At 41.4% G+C, this 22,088-nt stretch overlaps 1 protein-coding gene across 1 annotated transcript in view; it reads right to left on the bottom strand.

Moving 5' to 3' along the window:
- PIEZO2 (piezo type mechanosensitive ion channel component 2) overlaps positions 1 to 22,088 on the bottom strand; it is a 345,750-nt gene that overhangs the window by 134,082 nt on the left and 189,580 nt on the right. The window contains exons 5-7 of the mRNA XM_059894050.1: positions 19,720 to 19,882; positions 3,597 to 3,807; positions 2,127 to 2,340 (exon numbers count right to left, since the gene is read on the bottom strand). Of these exons, the coding sequence (XP_059750033.1) occupies positions 2,127 to 2,340; positions 3,597 to 3,807; positions 19,720 to 19,882 (588 nt within the window). The remainder of the gene's footprint in view (positions 1 to 2,126; positions 2,341 to 3,596; positions 3,808 to 19,719; positions 19,883 to 22,088) is intronic.

The following is a 22,088-nucleotide window of genomic DNA, read 5'->3' as shown; positions in this document are numbered from 1 at the left end:
AAAGTGAATCAGTTATACATATACATATATCCCCATATCTCTTCCCTCTTGCGTCTCCCTCCCTCCCACCCTCCCTATCCCACACTTCTAGCTGGTCACAAAGCACCGAGCTGATCTCCCTGTGCTATGCGACTGCTTCCCACTAGCTATTTTACATTTGGCAGTGTTTATATGTCCATATATACACTACCACTCTCTCACTTTGTCCCAGCTTACCCTTTCCTCTCCCCCTGTCCTCAAGTCCATTCTCTATTAGGTCTGCATCTTTATTGCGGTCTTGGCCCTAGGTTCTTTATGCCCTTTTTTTTTTTTTTTTTAGGTTCCATATATATGTGTTAGCATACGGTATTTGTTTTTCTCTTTCTGACTTACTTCACTCTGTATGACAGACTCTAGGTCCATCCACCTCACTACAAATAACTCAATTTCATTTCTTTTTATGGCTGAGAAATATTTCATTGTATATATGTGCCATATCTTCTTTATCCATTCATCTGTTGATGGACACTTAGGTTGCTTCCATGTCCTGCCTGTTGTAAATAGTGCTGCAATGAACATTGTGGTACATGACTCTTTTTTTTTTTTTTTTTTAAGTATCCGCAATTTTTTTTTTAAGTACATTTTTTTTAATTAATTAATTAATTTATTTATTTTTGGCTGTGTTAGGTCCTCGCTTCTGTGCGAGGGCTTTCTCTAGTTGTGGCAAGTGGGGGCCACTCTTCATCGCAGTGCGCGGGCCTCTCACTATCGTGGCCTCTCTTGTTGCGGAGCACAGGCTCCAGACGCGCAGGCTCAGTAGTTGTGGCTCACGGGCCCAGTCGCTCCGCGGCATGTGGGATCTTCCCAGACCAGGGCTCGAACCTGTGTCCCCTGCATCGGCAGGCGGACTCTCAACCACTGCGCCACCAGGGAAGCCCCCATGACTCTTTTTGAATTATGGTTTTCTCAGGGTATATGCCCAGTAGTGGGATTCCTGGGTCATATGGTAGTTCTATTTTTAGTTTTTTAAGGAACCTCCATACTGTTCTCCATAGTGACTGTATCAATTTACATTCCCACCAACAGTGTATGAGGGTTCCCTTTTCTCCCTGTGGAGTCATTTAAATCATATTTCTATCCTTTATATTTCCTGTAAAGTGAAAGTTAGGTCTAAAGACTTAACAATATGATGCCATATTCCCCACAATGCATCAAGCCTAGAAGTCTGAAATGTCAAGGGATCCCATCTTGGTAATAGTTTGGATCAATTGGTTAAGGTGTTGCCCACCATTGGAAAGGTCCTTTCCCTTTGTAATTAGCAAATAATAATCAGTGAGGTTATACTCTATCATTGTTGCAAACAGCCTTCATCCCAGCAACTCTTTAAGTCATGGTTTCAGTTTGTGAATAGATCTAAGTATTTCATTAAAAATTGGTTGATAAATGGTAATTTTCTAATTCTAGTATTCCTTTCCCTTTCATTAGCTGGTGTCATCCTGTCAAGAAAAGTTTCCCCTCATTAACTGAGAATGGTCTGGAGTTCCTTTTAAAAAGTCAGAGTAAATGCTGGGTTCTTTACCTTTAATTCCCATTTTCATAGTAAGAATTTGGGATAGTAATCACTGACAACTGAAGCAAATTAGATATTTCTCTCTTTGTCTCCCTGTCTCTCTCTCTCATACACACACACATATCATGGACTCATGCATTTTTACTTTTACATTTTTATCATCATTTAGTTCTTTTCGATGCTCAGTTTGGCCTCTGTTTGCCCTTGAGAGCTCCTTACAGCTGATGCTCTGACGTGTCCTTATTATCCTTTGCTGTAAAATGTTCTTCCTGGGTCTCTTTCCACGGCTGAGACCATGTGTCTGTCCTTTGCTACAAACAGAAGCTTCCCCTCCCCGCCGTGTCCCAACAGCACCTCCATCTGAAGCGACACCTCCTCGCTCTAGACAGTGTCAGCCAATACATTCAAGGCAGAGACAGCTTCCCAGCCCCGCCAAACCCTGGCTTGACACGTCAATGGGCATCCAGGAGAACCCCAGCAGATGCACAGTGCCCGGCGGGGTCATAAGGGGGCCCTTCCGAGGGCTCGCGGATTATCTTACTGAACTGTGAAATGTCTAGCAGTTGATTCCTCTTACCTGGCATAGTAGTCGTTGGGAGGGACTGCTTCTTGGAAGAACTGGAACTGGTACAAATACAGTCCAATCAAGTGTCCCGCAGTGAAAATAGCCAGCAGGACACAGAGACAGCTGAACAGCAAGGGGTCGAAGGTCCGGCACCAGGACCACCAGGTGCACAGACCCAAAAACACAAAGAAGTACACGGACGAGGTCAGAGAGGGCAGCATCATTCCTGAGGAGGGAGAAAGGCTAGCGTGAGACACCGCATAGACGCGGAAACCGTGCGCCGCGCAGGAAACGTCACTATTGGAGATGACGTGAATTTCCTTCCTATGCTTTTAGTACAAGTCATCACACTTTATTGATAAAATCAGAATTAATGCTATTCTTATTGTGAAAAAAAGTCACATGTAAAGTGAAATTTGTAAATATGGGGAAATACCAGATGATGAAGAAACCCTACCTGTGGCGTTTGGGCCCCGCAAACATCCACTTTTCATACCAGTAGAATTTAGCTTATTTACTTGCCTGTTTCCTTCTATCTACTCTCCCCCAATTCTTCAGGAATACTGTATGTGCACTCTAACTTTCCCCAATAAATTTTTAAAAATAATGATTTGCTTTTGTTTGTTAACTAGGATTTATAATACTATATTCTGTGGCAGCTAAAGTCTCACTAAACCTTTGCCCTGCCTGATGAAATTTGATTTGCACTATCACTAAAAGGGGAAATGTAAAACGAGGTAATTCCTTTATAGGTATTTAAAAACTTTGGGGGGAGCAATGACTTCTCATCAAAATCCTGAGTTACATTTCTTGAGAAATACTATTCACTTTTCCATTTTTTAACTTTCCTATGGAAAAACAGTTAAATTGTTTCATCTCATGAAATTTCACCGAAGCAGGATGGAATAAAGTTCACAGTACCTCTGGGGCAACGGGGAAGGGGGCGAAGATGGAGATAACATTTTTATGGAACAAGCAGCCCGCAGCCAACAGCGAGAGGAAGTGAGCGTCTGTGCTGGAAGATTACAATCTAACTCTAGAAGAAAAATAGTCTATCCTGGAGAGTTACATTAAGATTACTAATGACTCAATGTAAACAGAAAAGCTTTCAGAAAGCACATGTGCAGCTCTGGACGGGACCATGAAAACTGTCCCTTGTCCCAGATCACCATTCACAGGCTCTGAGGGAGGGCAACAGTTGTCCAGATCGTCACGTCGAAAATGATGTCACCTAACAGCTATGGAAGAAGACTGCTTTACAGAGGTTAATAGCAACCATCTAAAAACATAACACCTAGATCTGAACGGGAAAAGCTACGTGTGCGTGTTTGGTTTATACATGTGGCCAATTTTACACAAGCTACAGCTATGATTTTGGTGCCACGGAACAGAACTGTTTCCTTCTTTGTTTTCTCTTCAACCCTTCCTTTCATTACTCGCCAGTTCCCTCCTTGTGCTCCACCAGGAGTTGGAGACCCTCACCTGATGAACCCAGTAAAATCGTCACAACAACCTTCCCCGCGGTGGTTATCATGTTGCCAATGAACTCCTTAAGCTTGGAAGCCACAGAGGCCAGCCTGCGGAAGAGTTTTAATTTCGTGCTTTCTTCCAAATCGCCTTCAACACCATCTCTTTCCTCTAAATCCTCTTCATAGATCAGTGCCTCTTCTGGGTCTATTTTTTCTCCTCCAGCCTAAATAAATGAAAAACAGAAAACACTGCAGTCCAGAACTCTGCCTATCCACCCAACAGATTATATGGTTTGCTATATACGGGCCAGTCAATGAGGTGAATTTCACAAATCAGGAAAAAATGCAGACAACCACTCAACCACGTTAAGCCCCCCCAGGCCTCCAGTGGTCCCTGTGTAAAGCCCAAGGAACTCTGATCTTTCCTGAAAAAGTAAACAGGAAGCATCGCTAATCATAGGGTCCCTAACAGCATTTCATCTTACCTACATGAGCTCATTTTTTACAGGCAGAAGAAGAAACTGTCTGAAACATCTATTCATAATGTTAGCTGCTTATGGTTCCTCAAATTTACCGAGTTTGCCACCAAGGTGATGGGAAGTTTGATGAATGTGTCCATGGCTTAAACGGAAAGGATGGGCCAAATCAGCACTTAGGAAATCCCTTTTCTTTCGGGAGTTTATCTTTGTTCACTATTTTAGTATTTCCTGCCCGTGGGAGGATGAGTGGTCCCAGCTACTTGGCTAAATAAACAGCCGCTTCCTATCTTATCCTTTTAGAGAATCGTGCACCAGTCCAATCCCAGGCCATTCAGGACCTCAGGACCATCACTAGAGATTCAGGGAGGAAACACATGTACAGCACATACACATACTTCCATGGATTATTTTATTTACGTATACTATACCATGGATTATTTTATTTTTTTAAAACATCTTTATTGGAGTATAATTGCTTTACAATGGTGTGTTAGTTTCTGCTTTATAACAAAGTGAATCAGTCATACAATATACATATGTCCCCATATCTCCTCCCTCCTGTATCTCCCTCCCTCCCACACTCCCCATCCCACCCCCCCAGGTGGTCATGAAGCACCGAGCTGATCTCCCTGTGCTATGCGGCCATTTCCCCCTAGCTATCCATTTTACGTTTGGTAGTGTATATATGTCCATGCCACTCTCTCACTTTGTCCCAGCTTACCCTTCCCCCTCCCCATGGATTATTTTAAACTGGGTATACTGTGGGGTCTTTTTGTTTGTTTTGTTTTTAAAGAATACATAAGAATTTTTTGGCTAATTACAATCTTATCCTGGAAGGATTAGACTTTTTTAAAGGAATTATAAATATAAACCATCACCTTAAGACAAAAGGAGCCGGTTTTAGATGCATGAAACTTTGTTTGCATTCACCCCAGGCTGACAGGCTTCATCCTGAAAAGACGGCAGCTGTCTGCAGAGCCAGAAGGATCTTTAAGCCCAGATCAGACATGGAGTCAAGGCTTAGAGAGTAGAGCCTGGCTGCTGGATTTTCCCATTTTAAAGGTTCCTTCTTTTTTTAATTTTTTTATTGAATGAAAGATTCTTCAAATTCTATAGTGCTTTACAACTTTCAAAAGTTTCACACACATGATTTCATATAATTCCATAACAAGCCTTTTCCCCCCACCCCTATATTGCCCCTCCCCCCTTCCCTCTCCCCACCGGTAACCACTAGTTTGTTCTCTATATGTGTCTGTCTGCTTCTTTTTGTTTTATTCACTATTTTGTCATATTTTTTAGATTCCACATATAAATGACATCACACAGTACTTTTCTTTCTCTAACTTATTTCACCTAGCATAATGCCCTTCAAGTCCACCCACGGTGCTGCAAACGGCATTATTTCATTCTTTTTATGGCTGAGTAGTACTCCATTGTATATATATATATGCACCACATCTTCTTTATCCATTCCTCTGTCGATGGGCATTTAGGTTGCTTCCATACCTTGGCTATTGTAAATAATGCTGCTATGAACATCAGGGTGCATGTATCTTTTCGAATTAGTTTTTGGTTTTTTCAGATATATATATATACTTTCTCGATACACTTAGTTCAGGTATTACATAATATTCACTGCTGGTGTCTGAAGCTCCATCTGTACCCCAGCTCACTGGAGGAAGCCAGGCACAGGAGACGGGTACACAGCTCGGTAAGTGCTGTTTGCCCAGGTGGGTACAGACCACTCGGGACTTACGTTGGCTGTTGATGAAGCCAAGGCTACAGGATGCACCCCCTCCCCTACATACACACAAACACACAACACACATACGTACACACACCACACACACATACACACACACACAATACACACACAATACACAAACACAACACACACATACATATACACACACAATACACATACACAAAGACACACAGAGACACACATATACACAGAGACACACAGAGACACACACACATACGTACACACACAATACACATACAGAGACACACAGACACACACGCACGCAATACACACACAACACACATATACAAAGACACACAGAGATACACACACAGACACACAGAGACACACACACAACACACATATGCACACACACAATACACACCCATACACACATACACAGAGACACACACACACACACACAACACACGCATACATATACAAAGACACACAGAGACACACACATATATACACACAACACAGACACACACATACACACACAGGGATTTAATCCCAGGCAATTCAAGTTCATATACCCAAAATGGGTTTTGCATTCTACTGTATTCCATCACAGCACATTTGTACTTTTTCTGGAAGGAAAAAGAATGTTTCAGGCTTATGCATTAAGATTTTTCTATCTGTTCAGAGCTCAGTATGTACCAGTGTCGCTAGTAAGAGATAGAGCCCCACACGTGTAAACAAGTAAAAAAATTAACAACTAAATATCTCACAGCAATAAATGCTATTCTGAGAATTAAAATAGGGTGATGTGATTGCGAGTGTCAGGGCAGCTATTTTAGATTCTGAGGTCAGGGAGAGCCTCTCTGAGGAGGTGACATTTAAGCTGAGATCTGAATGTCACAGAGTCACCAGCCATGTGAAAATTCTAGGCCAGAGCCTTCCAGGCAGCGGGAAGGGCTGGTTGAGCCTCCATGGTGTGTCCCCAGACCCACTTCCTCCTCCTCCTCCTCCCCCTCGTTGTCAGCAGATACCCCTACGTCCCGCCTCACAGAGACAAGAGGGCTGAGCCCCAGCCAGTGCATCAGCCCACCCCCTGCAGCCCACCTGTGGGCAGGTGCTCATGGCCCCCTCCTGGGACGGTGGATGAGCTGGAGGTGCTGGGGCACCTGGTAGAAGGACAGCCCACCACCCTCCCCTGCCCCGCATCACGCACGTTTGGGAGTTTCAAAGTGAAAGTCTCCAAGAGTTGGCTGGGTGCACGGTGGCACGTCCCCGACACCTGAACCCGCTCTAACAGGACTTTGATAACCCACCACTCCACCCAATGAGGGGAACAACAGGATCTGTCTCGCAGGGTGACTCCAGCGGCTGCAGGGGGAGGGCAGGGGGACCCCGCAGCCAGGAGGCTGTTCTGATGGAGGAGGGGGCAGGGAATGGAGCTGAAGAGCGTTCGTGCCTTGGCCGAATGTCTTGGAGGTCGAGTCAGCAGAACTGATTGGTAAATGTCACGTGGAGGGAGGAGGGGTGGAGGAGAATCAGAGGTAGTTCCTGCGCTGTTGTTTTTGCTGATGAGGTCAGGACAACCAGGAGTGGAGCAGGTTGGGGAATCCAGTTCTGAGATGAAGGTGTCACGGGGGCAGCTAGTGTACGATTCTGGAGTGTGGAGAGGTCTACCTGAGGTTCACTGCCAAAGTCAGGGGTCTGATGAGGTGACCTAGAGAGAACACAGAGGTGCCCACCTGTCGGAGCTGCCACACCTGGGACCAGTCTGTCTCTCCAACCTTATCCTCATCTCTTGGCCCAGAAACATCACAGGCAGGGAACCACATGGAAAACCCAGAATCCACAGGTTCTTTGCCTTGGGATGTGCTGTCCCCACCCCATGGGAGCCCTTGCCCAGTGTCCAAGGCCCCGGGTCCCAGGCCAGCCTTCCTTCAGCTTCTCCATCTCCCAAAGCTCAGTTGCTCTGTGTGCTATGGCACTCACATTGCCTTCCACATGGGGCATCTGTTGCTTAATACCTCCCGCACAACAGGTGGGTGACACACTAAAAATCCCTCCTTGAGGAAGGAAGTTTGTCCAAAACCTTCAGTTCCCATACTTGAACAAGGAGACAGAGAGAGAGAACACAGGTAGAGGCGCCTGGTCCCAGTCAGAAACATACTCCTAACTTTCATAATAAATGACTTATTGCTCAGTTATGGAAGTGCTGCGGATGTAGATTAAATCAAATAGAAATCTCTGGTCAAGAACCTTCGTGAGCTTGGACAAATGCATTTCCCTGACCTCTCTTGGGCGGGACTGGGGCCCCTGTGATTTTTATAAACATACCAGCGTACTTGAGGTTTTCCAGCATTTTTGTACCGGAATCCCTGGGGCTTTCAGTTAAAAAACACTTTTTAAACCTGCCAAGCTGACAGGGAGCCGAAAGTGAGCCCCTACCGTCCAGGCCAGTGCCAGAACTGCTATTAGCCACATCAGGCTGGCTTGGTAATAGGCTGGCTTTGTCCCCAAAACAATCCATCTGTGCAGTGTAAACCCCGATGCCCTGGAAGCGCCTCAGCTCACCCTACCATATTTACCAACGAACAGCCTTAGTTGCTGGAGTTGTAATCTGTCCCCGTGTCGGAACCCAACTTGGTTCTGGCCTTGGAGCTAAGAAGGAGTAGCTGTAAACAAAGATTTATCCCCCTGGTTCCTGAGCTCTCTTAGTAAGGAAAGACAAAGAGGCCCTTTATAGTTTAAAAAGCCAAATAAAATATTACATATCAGTGTTGCCCAGGTCTAAGTTCTACAACTTACCTGAAGAATTGTAAGTGCTTTAATGCATCTTCTTTAAAAGCCCCTGGCTTCGAAACACACCAGATGTACTAAGGTAGCATCTCATGTCACGTGAGGATGCTCCAAGTGCTACAGAGTCAACTGTGTGAGAGGCCGTGGTTCCCCGAGCCTGGACAGGGCCTCCGAGTCCCGCCCCGCCACTGCGTCCCACCCTGTAGCCCTGCCCCAGCAGTCACAGCATTAGCTGTTATTCCCACTCAATTCTGGACCAGGAAGACACCATCAAGTGCTTTCAGTAGAACCCAAACATCATGTTTCCTTATCCCCAAGCACTAAACAATTCAACCTGGGTTGGACTAAGTCCCAAGAATCACCTGGGAATCTTTAAGAGGACAGATTACCAAGCTCCACCTCAAACTTCCTACATCAGAAATTCTGGGAGCGAATCCCAGGAATCTGTCTGATTAAAGAGCTGCACAAGGTGATTTGGAAGCAACCAGCCTGGAATCCATGCCCTTGCTGACATCTGCAACCTTGGACCAACTCATCCTACCTGAAAATACTGTGTTTGAGTCGTATACTAGGCAGACTCCCTTAACTGGAAAATATATTGAAATAATTTATCTGTGGAACCTCTTTCTGATTTCAGCCAACCTTTAGATGTTAGACCAGAGATTCTCATGCTATGGAATCCATTTTCCTCTTCCTCTTGGGTAAAACCAAGCTATTAAAAACATTTCGATGGGAGGGTATCAGAGTCACAGATAATGAGCCAAAAGATCCTGGAGGCAAAGGGAACATTTTTCTAAGATGTCAGAGTTGTTTAGTTAACAATTTATCTCACAGAGTGGGTTCATCTCAACAGAAGAGCCCAAGGAAGGAATAGGCCATGATGTGAGTAATCGCAGCAGAGGAACAAGTCTCATCCATCGCGTCCTCGCGGCCACAAGCAGCCAGAGAGAGCGCGGGAGCCGTGCTGGTGTGGGGTCACGTGTGTTATGTAAGCCTAACGTGACAGCGTCGCACAGACAAAGCCAATATTTTATTCTGCTTCTGCGCTTGTTTTAGGAAGATTATTTTTCCAAATGTATAAGAGCAGTTTAATCGTTCCCTGTTCCATTTGGAAAAGTGAGTATAGAGATGTATGCTTTCAACCACTTCCTACAGAGTAATAAAAGTTCAATAAAGGACAGGCAAAGACACACTGAATTAGCAGGCAGTGACCCGCTCGGTGAGCCAGGACCACAGGCCTGGGGAGCTTTAATAAAACCAGTCCTAGTACCACTATATGTTTGCCTGCCTCCCAGAGATTCTGACCGAATGGGTCGGGGATGGGCCCTGCACCTGGACCTTTACAAATTCCCAGGTCAAAGGCAGTTCAAGGTGGTGGCAAAGGAGGAGCCTGAACTCACCTCCTCCCGTGGACACGACAAACATGCAGCTACACATGGATCAATTTCCCCTGAAAAGAACCTGAGAACTAGCTGAACACCTGGTCCCCAACAGAGAATAGAAAGGGCCACACCCAGACAGGCAGGGGAGACATGTGGTCTCACTCACCCTACAGCCAGTGAAATGACAGCAGTGTGACACGTGCTGAGACTGTATGTAAGGGAGAGTCATTCATAAATCCAAAGGCATCAGCTGGAGGGGTGGGGGATGGTGGAAACACTCCCCAGAGACAGAGGTGCCATTGCGCTCCCCCACCTAACCTGCTGGCACAGGCAGGTGAGCTCGAACACAGGGTTGAGCAATTGTAGCACTACCCCGCTGACCTGCTGAAGCCGGAGAGCTCCAGTGGCTGAGGCGGCTGGGCATGAGTGGTCTTGGCAACCTCCCACTCCTGCCCTAAAGCTGACACACGCACACAGACAGGGCACTCTCCTCTGCATTGCTGAAGCTGTGGGCACACAGTCAAGTCATTTTCCCACTGCCTTCCCAAAGCAAAGGACCAAGCCTGGCCCCCACACTCTCCAGCTGAAGCCAGCAGAAGCATACAGTCCAGATAGAGACACAACTTGATTGCCTGGCCCTGGTGGCCAACGGGGCTGGAGACCCTGAGCTCCATGGCACTGGAGCAATCGGAAAGAGAGCTCTTGTCAGGCCACCACCCCCAGGGCACTGCACATATAGCAGGCAAACACAATCCCTGGCTTCCTTTGAAAAAGGTCCATTCATGGAACCTGGAGCCTCAGGTTTCTCTCGCACCTAGAGGCTAAGGAAGGGTTCCCAGGGAAGTAAGCAGGATGACAACATCCTCATACCCCCTTGGCCTCACTACAGCTCAATGAGACTTCCTAGGAAGGAGCTTGTGCACTCCTCAAGAGTCTCGATTTTGGCAACTGTCGCCCAGAGGACACGTCCAGATCTCCACATCTGGAGAACAGCAGGGATTACAATTGTGGCCCCACGGGACTGTATATATCTGCATACTTTAGAAGCTGTTGCCTGAGAGACTGGCTTCCAATCAGCCTAAGTGCTAAATGAGAGTCCTCCCCTCAGAACACTGACAGGTCCTGACACACCCTCAACAATAGGGCCATATCAAGAACTACAAAGATTCGAGAGACCACCAAGAGCTAAGGCAGGGTTGAACAAGAAGGATCATTCCTACGCAAGGCCACTCCTTCAAGACTAAGAGAGGCAGCAGTTTTGCCTGCTACATAGAAACAGTCAGCAAAATGAGGAAATATGTTCCAAAAAAAAAAAGCAAGAGAAAACCTCAGAAAAAGACCTTAATGATATGGAGATAAGTAATCTACCTGATAAAGAACTGAAAGTAATGGTCATAAAGATGCTCTCTGACCTCAGGAGAAGAATGGATGAATACAGTGAGAACTTCAACAAAGAGTTGAATATATAAAAAAAAGAACCAATCTGTCCTGAAGAATACAATAACTGAAATGAAAAATACATGAGAAGGAATCAAAAGCAGATTCGATGACAGAGAAGAACAGATGAGCAATCTGGAAGACAGGCTAGTGGCAATCATCCAATCAGAAGAACAAAAAGGAAAAAACATTTTTTTAATGAGGATAGTTTAAGGGACATCTGGGACAACATCAAGTGTCCTAACATTTACATTATAGGGGTCCCAGAAGGAGAGGAGAGAGAAAAAGGGGCAGAGAACTTATCTGAAGAAATAATGGCTGAAAACTTCCCAAACCTGGGAAAGGAAACAGACACCCAGGTCTAGAAAGTGTACAGTCCCAAACAAGATGAACCCAACAAGATCCACATTAAGACACATTATAATCAAAATGTCAAAATTAAAGATAAAGAGAGAATTTTAAAAGCAGCAAGAGAAAAACAACTGGTTACATATAAATGAACCGCCATAAGACTACTGGTGAATATTTCAGCAGAAACTTTGCAGACCAGAAGGGATCAGCACGATACATTCAAAGTGCTGAAAATAAAAAACACAACCAAGATTACTCTATCCAGCAAGGTTATCACTCAGAAGTGAAGGAGACATAAAGGGTTTCTCAGACAAGCAAAAACGAAAGTTCATCACTAAACCAACCTTACAAGGTATGTTAAGGGGTGTTTTTCAACCTGAAAAGTAAAGGCCTTAACTAGAAATAAGAAAACATGTGAAAGAGAAAAGTCTCTCTGGTAAAGGCAAACATACAGTAAAGTTAGTGGATGAAACACTTCTAAAGCTATTATGAAGGTTAAAAGGCAAAAGTAGTAAAATCAACTGTAACTACAATAAGTATTTAAGGAATACACAAAATAAAATGATGTAAAATATAACATAAAAAGCATAAAATGTGGAGAGGGGAGTAAAAATGTAGTGCTTTCAGAATGTATTCAAACCTAAGTGACTATCCACTTAAAATAGATTGTTTTATACAGATTGTTATACGTGAGCCTCGTGGAAACCAAAACCCAAAACCTTTAAGTAGATAGACAAAAAATAAAGTGAAAGGAATCCCAACATAACACTAAAGAAAATCATAAAACCACAAGGGAAGAGAACAAGAGAAGAAAGGAACAGAGAAGGTTTACCAAAGGGAAAAAAAAATATGAGAAAACAATGAACAAAATGGCAGAACATACCTATCAATAATTACTTTAAATGTGAATGGTCTAAATTCTCCACAAAAGATACAGGGTGGCTGAATGGATAAAAAAACAAGAGACTCACTTCAGATCTAAAGACATGCATTGGCGGAAAGTGAAGCGATAGAAAAAGATATTTCATGCAAATGGAAATTTTTTAAAAAGCTGGAGTTGCAATATTTACATAAAATACACTTTAAAACAGAGACTGTAAAAAAGACGAAGAAGGGCATTACATAATGATAAAGGGATCAGTACAAAAGGATATAACATTTGTAAACATGCACCCAACAAAGGATCATGTAAATTTATAAAGCAAATATTAACTGACATAAAGGAAGAAATGAACAGTAATACAGTAATAGTAGGGGACTTTAATATCCCATTTGCCTCAATGGATAGATCATCCAGACAGAAAATCAATGACACATTATGCCAGATGGAAAATAGATATATACAGAACATTCCATCCAAAACTGCAGAAAACATATTCTTTTCAAGTGCACATGGAACTTTCCCCAGGATAGATCACGTGCTAGATCAAAAAACAAGTCTCAATAGATTTAAGAAGACTGAAATCATATCAAGCATCTTTTCCAACCACAAAGGTAAGAAACTGGAAGTCAATTATGAGAAGAAAACTGGAAAAAACACAAATGCATGGAGACTAAACAACATATTACTAAGCAATCACTGGTCAATGAAGAAATGAAGAGGAGATTTAAAAAAATACCTGAGACAAATGAAAATGGAAACAATTTTCCAAAATCTATGGGACACAACAAAAGCCATTCTAAAAGGGAAGTTCATAGTGATACAGGCCTACCCTGGGAAACAAGAAAAATCTCAATTAAACAAACTAACCTCACAGCTGAAGAAACTAAAAAAGAGAAGAACAAACAAAACCCAAAGTTAGTAGAATGAAGAAAATAATAAAGATCAGAATGGAAATAAACGAAATAGAAACTAAAAAACAACAGAAACGATCAGTGAAACCAAGAGCTGGTTCTTTGACAAAAAAAAAGACAAGTGCTAAGTCTTTAGCCAGTCTCACCAAGAAAAAAAGAGAGCAGGCCTAAATAAATAAAATCATAAATGAAAGAGGAGATGTTACCACAGAAATACAAAGGATCATAAGAGACTACTATGAACAATTATATGCCAACAAATTGGACAACTTAGAAGAAATGGATAAATTCTTAGAAACACATAACCTTCCAAAACTGAATCATGAAGAAATAGACAATCTAAAAAGACCAAATAACAGTAATGAAACTGAATCAGTAATTAAAAATCTTCCAACAAACAAAAGTCCAGGACCAAAGAGCTTCACAGAGGAAATCTACCAAACATTTGAAGAAGAGTTAATACCTATGTTTCTCAAACTATTCCAAAACATTGATGAGGAGTGAATGCTTCCAAACTCATTTTACAAAGCCAGCATTACGCTGATATTAAAACCAGACAAAGAGGCCACAAGAAAAAATTAGAGGCCAATATCTCCAATGAACATAGATGCAAAAAGTATTCAATAAAATATCAGCAAACCAAATCCAACAATACAGTATAAGGATTACACACCATGATCAAGTAAGTTTTATTCCAGAAATGCAAGGATGGTTCAACATCCACAGATCAATCAACAAAGAATAAAAATCATATGATCATCTCAATAGATGCAGAAAAAGCACTCAACACAACTCAACGTCTGTTTACAGTGAAAACTCTCAAAAAAGTGGGTATAGAGGGAACATACCTCAACATAACAAAAGCCACATATGACAAACCCACAGCTAACATCATACTCAACAGTGAAAAGCTGAAAGCTTTTCCTCTAAGATCAGGAACAGGATAAGGATGCCCACTCTCATCACTTTTTTTACGCACAGTGTTGAAAGTCCTAGCCACAGCAATTAGGCAAGAAAAAAATAAAAGACATCCAAATTAAAAAGAAGTAAAACTGGCACTATTTGCCCATGGCATGATACTATATATAGAAAACCCTAAAGACTCCACCAAAAAACTATTACTACTAATAAAAAAATTAAGCAAAGTTTCAGTATACAAAATTAATATACAGAAATTGGTTGCATTTCTATACACTAATAACAAACTATCAGAAAGAGAAATTAAGAAAGCAACCCCATTTACAATTGTATCAAAAAGAATAAAATACTTAGGAATAAATTTAACCAAGGAGGTTAAAGACTTGTACTCTGAAAACTATAAGACACTGATGAAAGAAATTGAAGATGACACAAATAAATGGAAAGATATACTGTGCTCAAAGGTTGGAAGAATTAGTATTGTTAAAATGTCCATACTACCCAGAGCAATATACAGATTCAATGCAATCCCTACCAAGTAGCAATGGCATTTTTTACAGAACTAGAACAAAGTATCCTAAAATTTTTATGGAACCACAAAAGACCCCAAATAGCCAAAATAATCTTGAGAAAGAACAAAGCCAGAGGTATCATGCTCCCTGATTTCAAACTATATTACAAAGCTAGAGAAATCAAAACAGTACGGTATTGGCACAAAAACATACACACAGATCAATGGAACACAATAGAGAGCCCAGAAATAAACCCACCCATTTATGGTCAATTAATCTATGACAAGGGAGGCAAGAATATACAATGGAGAAAAGACAGTCTCTTCAATAAGTGGTGTTGAGAAAACTGGACAGTTACATGCAAAAGAATGAAACTGGACTACTCTCACACAATACGCAAAAATAAATTCAAAATGAGTTAAAGACTCAACCCACCCCAGACCTGGCACAGTGCTCCAAGCAGAGATCAGGCTCCCTAAAAAAGTTCTGATTGGAGTTAGGAACAGACAGATGGATGGGAGGATGGGAAAGGAAAGTGGTGGATTCCAGGGTAGGTACAGCACTGCTCAACCTTTTGACATTTTAATCATAAAGACATGCATTTTCTTTGCATCTTAGTTCATCACAAGTAATTATTTGGGTCCTGAACCTTTCAGGACACTTTTAGGCAACAGGGATTAGAACTGTGGCTTTTGTCATCACTCCCTGAATTCTTCATTTCTAGAGGGAGCACAGCAGTCAGAAGAGCTAAATTTAGCTGGTTCTCATAAAAGAAAACGGGTGGTTCAGGGTCAGTAATAATCTCTGTAACCAAAGACAAACAGAGACGGATGACCGTGTCTTTGTGCTTGAAAGCCAGGATCTAGAAAATGGAAAGCAGGTGACTCTGGACTAGATCTCAGGTGGTAACTGAGCAGATGCCTAATTAAAAGGTGACAATAAAGAGATTGATTTCTTCCATTCTTTGTTTCTTGCTCTTAAAAAAATAGTAACTTGAGCTTCAAAGTTGAAGCTTGATGTGCAGCCCAGCTGACCATTTTCTGTGCCAGATGCTACAGTAAACTAACGAACGTTAGGTATTAGAAAGGAGGGTGCAGATTTGAGGTTCCGAAGGAATTTCCAAATAATATTATCGGGACCTAAATGTTACATCACTGAATTTTTAATGGATGGGCAATGATTTATACTGGAATATTCTTTATATCCTTCATGTTTGATTTGTCAGACTATTTAGAAGATGCCTCTTGAAGCAGACTAAGTTGAGACTAAAATTCCTATTTGAATAAAGATTTAATTTATCATAAATTTAGTTCAATAGTATATTAAACTATTATCTGTTTCAAAAAAATAAGGCCTGAAACCTCGTTAAATAGCTAGAAAGACCTAGAAGTATATAAACACACAGATGCTATCAGCTTGGTAAAATTACTGATGTAATTGGTGTTTTATTGCACAGATAACCTTTCTACACAATTTAATTTTCATAACACAATTCATTTTTTTAAAGGCTTAAGAATCAGAATCTTTTTCCCAGTTATGATTTGTCGATCTGCTTCTGAATTAAAATGAACGAATAAACAAGACCACAGATACGTCAGCTGGAAAAGAACCTTTTATGGCACTTGGGGAGTTGGTTCTTGACTGAGGTCTGCTCTCTGTAAAATTCAAGAACAGGGGCAAAGCCTCCCACCCATGCCCCCTGGGGGTTTTTAGGGGGAATCCTTGGATTTGTGATGCCCTTTAAAACAGCAAACTTGAGGCTCATTATCAAGTCCATGAAGATTAGGGAAGACTCCTGAGCCTTCTCCAGGAATTAGTTGCTACTTTGAAAGCATGCTAGATTTGAAAAGGAATTCTCCCAGGCACCAGAGGATTGATTAATCTGCCATTTCTCCACTGAGATAAATGAAAGAAGAAGGAACGCCAGCAAACACTATCCTTTCAAAGGATCCTTGGGACTTCCCTGGTGGCGCAGTGAAGAATCCGCCTGCTAATGCAGGGGACACGGGTTTGATCCCTGGTCTGGGAAGATCCCACATGCCGCAGAGCAACTAAGCCCGTGTGCCGCAACTACTGAGCCTGCACTCTAGAGCCCGCAAGCCACAACTACTGAGCCCGCGTGCCACAACTACTGAAACCCACGTGCCCTAGAGCCCTTGCTCTGCAACAAGAAGCCAACGCAATGAGAAGCCGGCGCACCACAACAAAGAGTAGCCCCCGTTGGCCGCAACTAGAGAAAGCCCACGCACAGCAACAAAGACCCAACGCAGCCAAAAAAAAAAAAAGCCAGGAATTAAAAAAAAAAAAATTCAAAGGATCCTCAAAAACCAAGCAATCTAGAACACAAACGCCAAGATTTACAAGTAGTAGGAAGTATGCTAGGGACTTCAAAATAAAACAAATTCTCTTGCTTATTTCTCCTGGCCATGTATTTCTATTCTTTTCAGACTCTAGCTAGATGGTTCCCCAGTAAGATGTGTTTCCTCCTGGATTCATCTCAGAAGATTCACTCTAGCCTGCTCCCCTGGGCCATCTGGGAGCTGGAATGTACTAAGAGAATGGAACTTAATATCTAAATTAGACCCAAACAAATTTAACCGAGAGGGAAATCAACCTCATAATAATGATATTTAGTATTTTCAAAGCCCCGATAAATAATGTTTAGAGTATCTACCCCTCTTTTCCTTATTGTTAAATAATGTCATCAATAATATATAGGGCACAGATATTTAAACAACTTTCAAATGGGAGAGAGGTACCATAAGCCTGTCTTGGAGAACCGAGGGGAATCAGGAAGGAAACATGATTTTAGAATTAGTCAATGATATCGTGTCTCTTCTTCACCAGAAGTGTGATCTTGACCTTAACCTAACATCCCTTATTTTCCGTAGGTCAGTGTAGGTTTTCCTAGTTTTATGGTAAAAGAGAGTTTGAATTTGGAGACAGAAGTCCTTTTCATAGGAAGCTTTGTAATTCAGTCATGGTTGTCTGTTACTAAAGGCACAGAAGGGATTCTTTTACCAAGTGGATGGCCTCAAACACACCCTCCAACTTAGCTTTCTTTCATTCTACGAGACCCTGAATTTGAAATTTTTGAGATTGTTCTACTGCCTCTCAAACTGGAGAAGAGCAGAGGGAGAGCAGGTGCCCTTTATTATTAAGTCCTCACAACAATCTCTGCTTTGCAGAAAAAGAGAATAAACAATTTTCCCAACATCACACAGCCACCTTAGGCGGCTTCCAAGTCTGACTTTAGAGTCCACTCAATTCCCAGTAAATATCCTTTACACTCCATCTATAATATGAGGATAACTGAAAAATCAACCTCACTTTATAAATAATAATAATAAAAAACCCTAAGTCTGGAGAGCTTGAGTTAATGGATTTATTTTCACTGAACCTGGAAAATTTGGGGTAATTATTTAAGCCAGCTGATTTTCAAAACTGTAAATATTATAAAATAAATTTCAAAAGTAAAAATGGAGATTAAAAATTTAAATTCTGTCGTATAATTATAAAGCCAACCAGAAGAAAAAGCACCTTCACAGTTTTATCTATTTTCAGGGCACCAAAAAGTGTTGTGTAGTTTGCAAACTTGAATGCAAGAGATGGGTAGTTATTACCTTGCTATAATTAATTTTTATACCATGTACCTTTTTTAACATTTGTCTTAAAAATAGTAGGATATGGATATGCAATGTGATTGTATATCTTTTACCCATAAGGATTTTAGGTGATAACATCATTTCTAGTCTGCAGAGGTTAACTGGATCATATTCACTCTTTCTTCATTGTTGTATTTCTGATAAGTATACAAGGTAAAGTGCTGCTTATTTGTGAAGCATGTACATCATCTGCTGTAACTGAGAATTTTCTTCCTTTGATGGCTTCGTGGTTATCATTCGCAATATAAGTAATTTCAAGTAACTTCAGTTTTATAGATTTAATTTCTTGCCAAAGCTTATGAATGAAATATTTGGTACTTGTGTCTTGTGTCAAATGTCCAAATGTACTCTTTTAAGGAACTTTTTTCACTGTAAATTTCATCTTTCAATTACCAAATCAATTACTTTTTAAGTCAATGTCACCTAGACTCACATAACAAAGTGCAGTTATTAGAACAAACAGGTCAGGGACAGAGTGACAGCTGTCTCACGTGCTCCCATTCACCACGGAGTGAAATCTGACGTGTCCCCTGGTCCAGCTAAAAACATCGCTAAAAATTCACATACATTTTACTCATTCTTACACTTTTCCAAATGCATATATTTTTTCTCTGGAGGGCTTTAAAAATACCTCGATGGAAGCATGTGGAGTTAACACACTGACTCGGGACAGCAAGGTGCACAGACTGGAAGCTTCCTTCAAGGTGGAATTAATTTTTTTCTCCTACAACTACCAGGTGTTACTTCTCTAAGAGCATTGCAGTAACGAAGGTATCTAGACCATAGGCTATGATACAAATTTGAAAGGTTCCCCATCTGAGTTAACGGCAGATGACAGTGAAGAGACACAGGGTCAAGCCCAGGCCCTTAGGGGATGACGCCTCTAGCAGGGCAGCCCTCATGGTCCCCGAACTTGTCTCCTCGTGGCCCAGGCATGGGTGAGAATGTCCACACGTGAGTACCACACGAGGGTGTGCCAAGTAACCACCCAGCATGGGAGGGCATGAAGCACAGTGCATATCTCACTGTTACACTGTCACAACCTACCAAGGTCAAGGTCCCAGAAATCAAAGAAGGAAGAGGCACAAAGTCAGATTTACCGATTCTTCATTCTCAAACTCCAGATTATACTGCGCTGCTTCTTCAGTCACTGGTTTCTGAACGATGTTCCTACAGACCAGCCAGATGGTCAGACTGGCTATGAACATGCCGACGTCAGGCACAAACACTCGGATCCCGTTGCCAGCATCAGCTCCCTTTAAGCTATGGAGGGGAAAAAAGGCGGGGGGAGGAAATTTAGTTGTTTTTATGTTGCTATGGTTAAACCATCTTAAAGTATGTTTGAATCTTCTTAATGATTTAAAATAAAGAATGCTCAGTTTCTGCCCAGAAGGTACCAGAAAGCTTTTCAACAACCCCAGTCTTATGTAATCTACTAAGATTCAGGAAGCTTCCAGGGAGTTTTAGAAATAGTATAAAGAACCCTAAACCAATTCTCACTCCTAAAACGTGCTAATGAACTAACTTGTTATTAAATAAACCACGTGTACAGTACAGAGACAGGTGTTTGCAATCCAGCTGGAGCAGTTAAATACTAGATGTACACAAGCAGCTATGAGATATTGGGCCTTGGAAGTAAATCAAAGTTAGAAGGAAAAACAGAGAAGATGTTAAAGCAATCCTTGAACAGGAGCGCTTCATGATTTTGAACACTGAGTTGATTTTGTTTTCCATCCTGTTCCAAGAAAGATCGTTAACAGAGAACTCAGAAGATTCGGTTCCAGTGTCAGTAGGACCTGACAGCTGCCTTTCACTGGAGGCCTTCCCCACGTCCTGTGTCCTTCCTCTGCCCCAAAGAGATAACACTGTTTGTCTTCTTTATCTCACTGGACTCAGATAGGAAATTATGCATGTAAAGATACATAGTTTTCCATATACACTTCTTGTGATGAAATACATACTGTAGTCATTTACATTGGATATGTGATATATTGGTAAAAACATAATAAATAGCAAGACCCCATCACCTAGAAATAACCGTGTTAACATTTTAGTAAACCAAAAAATCATATGATATCGCTTATGTGTGGACTCTGAAAACATGATACAAATAAATTTATTTACAAAACAGAAATAGACTCACAGACATTGAAAACAAACTTGTGGTTACCAAAGGGGAAAGGCGGGGAAGGGATAGATTAGGAATTTGGGATTAACATACACACACTACTGTACATAAAATAGATAAGCAACAAGGACCTATTGTATAGCACAGGGAACTGTACTCAATATTTTGTAATAAACTATAATGGAAAAGAATCTAAAAAAGAATATATATGTATACATATATATATGTATATATAACTGAATCACTTTGCTGTATACCTGAAACTAACACAACATTGTAAATCGACTATATTTCAATAAAATTTTTAAAAATTAGTAATAATATCTACCACTTACTGAGCAATTGCTTTGTGCTAAGAGCTTCGTACATATTATTTAGTCCAACCAATCACCATAAAGAGTTAGGCATTATTACTTATCCTCCTTTTACATATGAAAAAACTAAGGCTCCAAAAGGTAAACTTACTTCCCTAAAGTCACACAGATAGTCAGAGAGAGAACAGAATTAATCCTCAAGCTCCCTGTAAGTGCAAAGTTTATGCTGTCAACCACTGCATCCTCCTATACGTATCCCCACAGCCTTCCCTTCCAGTCTTCCTTCTGTGCATGGACATGCGTTCTTGGAGTTAACAAAACTCGGCTCATACTTTACCTGTGGTTTTTGACAATGATTTGTTCATTTAATACATCACTCACATTTTCACAACTCACTGAAGATTTTTAAGCCTCACCACACTCACAGTCAGACAGGATTTACTTAACTAGTCCACTACTGTTGTACATTTAGAATATTTCCATCTATTTGTTACTATAATATAAATAAAAGTTAAATCTTCATTAAGTAAAGAGTCTTCTTATCCAAGATCTTTTAGGAAGAATTCCTTAGACCAGTCTAACTGGCTTTTTATAAAAATGGTCTGGAAGAGGGCATCCCTTGCAGAAGCTTCGATTTTCCACACGACTCTAAACTCTTCTGAACAGAGAAACATGAAAGTGATGAGACATCCCTTTACTTCCATAAATAAAACACACGTGGTTGTGTGAAAGGTTTCTTAAAATGGCAAATTCCTTTCATATGGGTTAAGAGTAAGTCAATTACGAAAACTTCATCCAAACTTTATAATTACTTATGAAACTTAAAATCCAGAATCGTAATAATGAAATCTGATGACTGATTTCATCATAATAAAAATGTAGAGGTTTGCTGTCTACTTTTAAAGTACATCTAACGTGATCAGACAGAGCAAAGGAGAATTAATATCATCAGAATGAGAACTCAGAGAGAGGCCAGAAAACAAAGGCCAGGCTGGGGCGGGGTAGGGGTGTTTCCTGTGAGGGGCTG

This window comes from Balaenoptera ricei, chromosome 14, assembly GCF_028023285.1.
Source record: "Balaenoptera ricei isolate mBalRic1 chromosome 14, mBalRic1.hap2, whole genome shotgun sequence".
In the NCBI taxonomy this organism is placed as follows: Eukaryota; Metazoa; Chordata; class Mammalia; order Artiodactyla; family Balaenopteridae; genus Balaenoptera; species Balaenoptera ricei.
The sequence above is the reverse complement of the archived record's forward strand: the minus strand, read 5'-3'. Positions and strand labels throughout refer to the sequence as shown.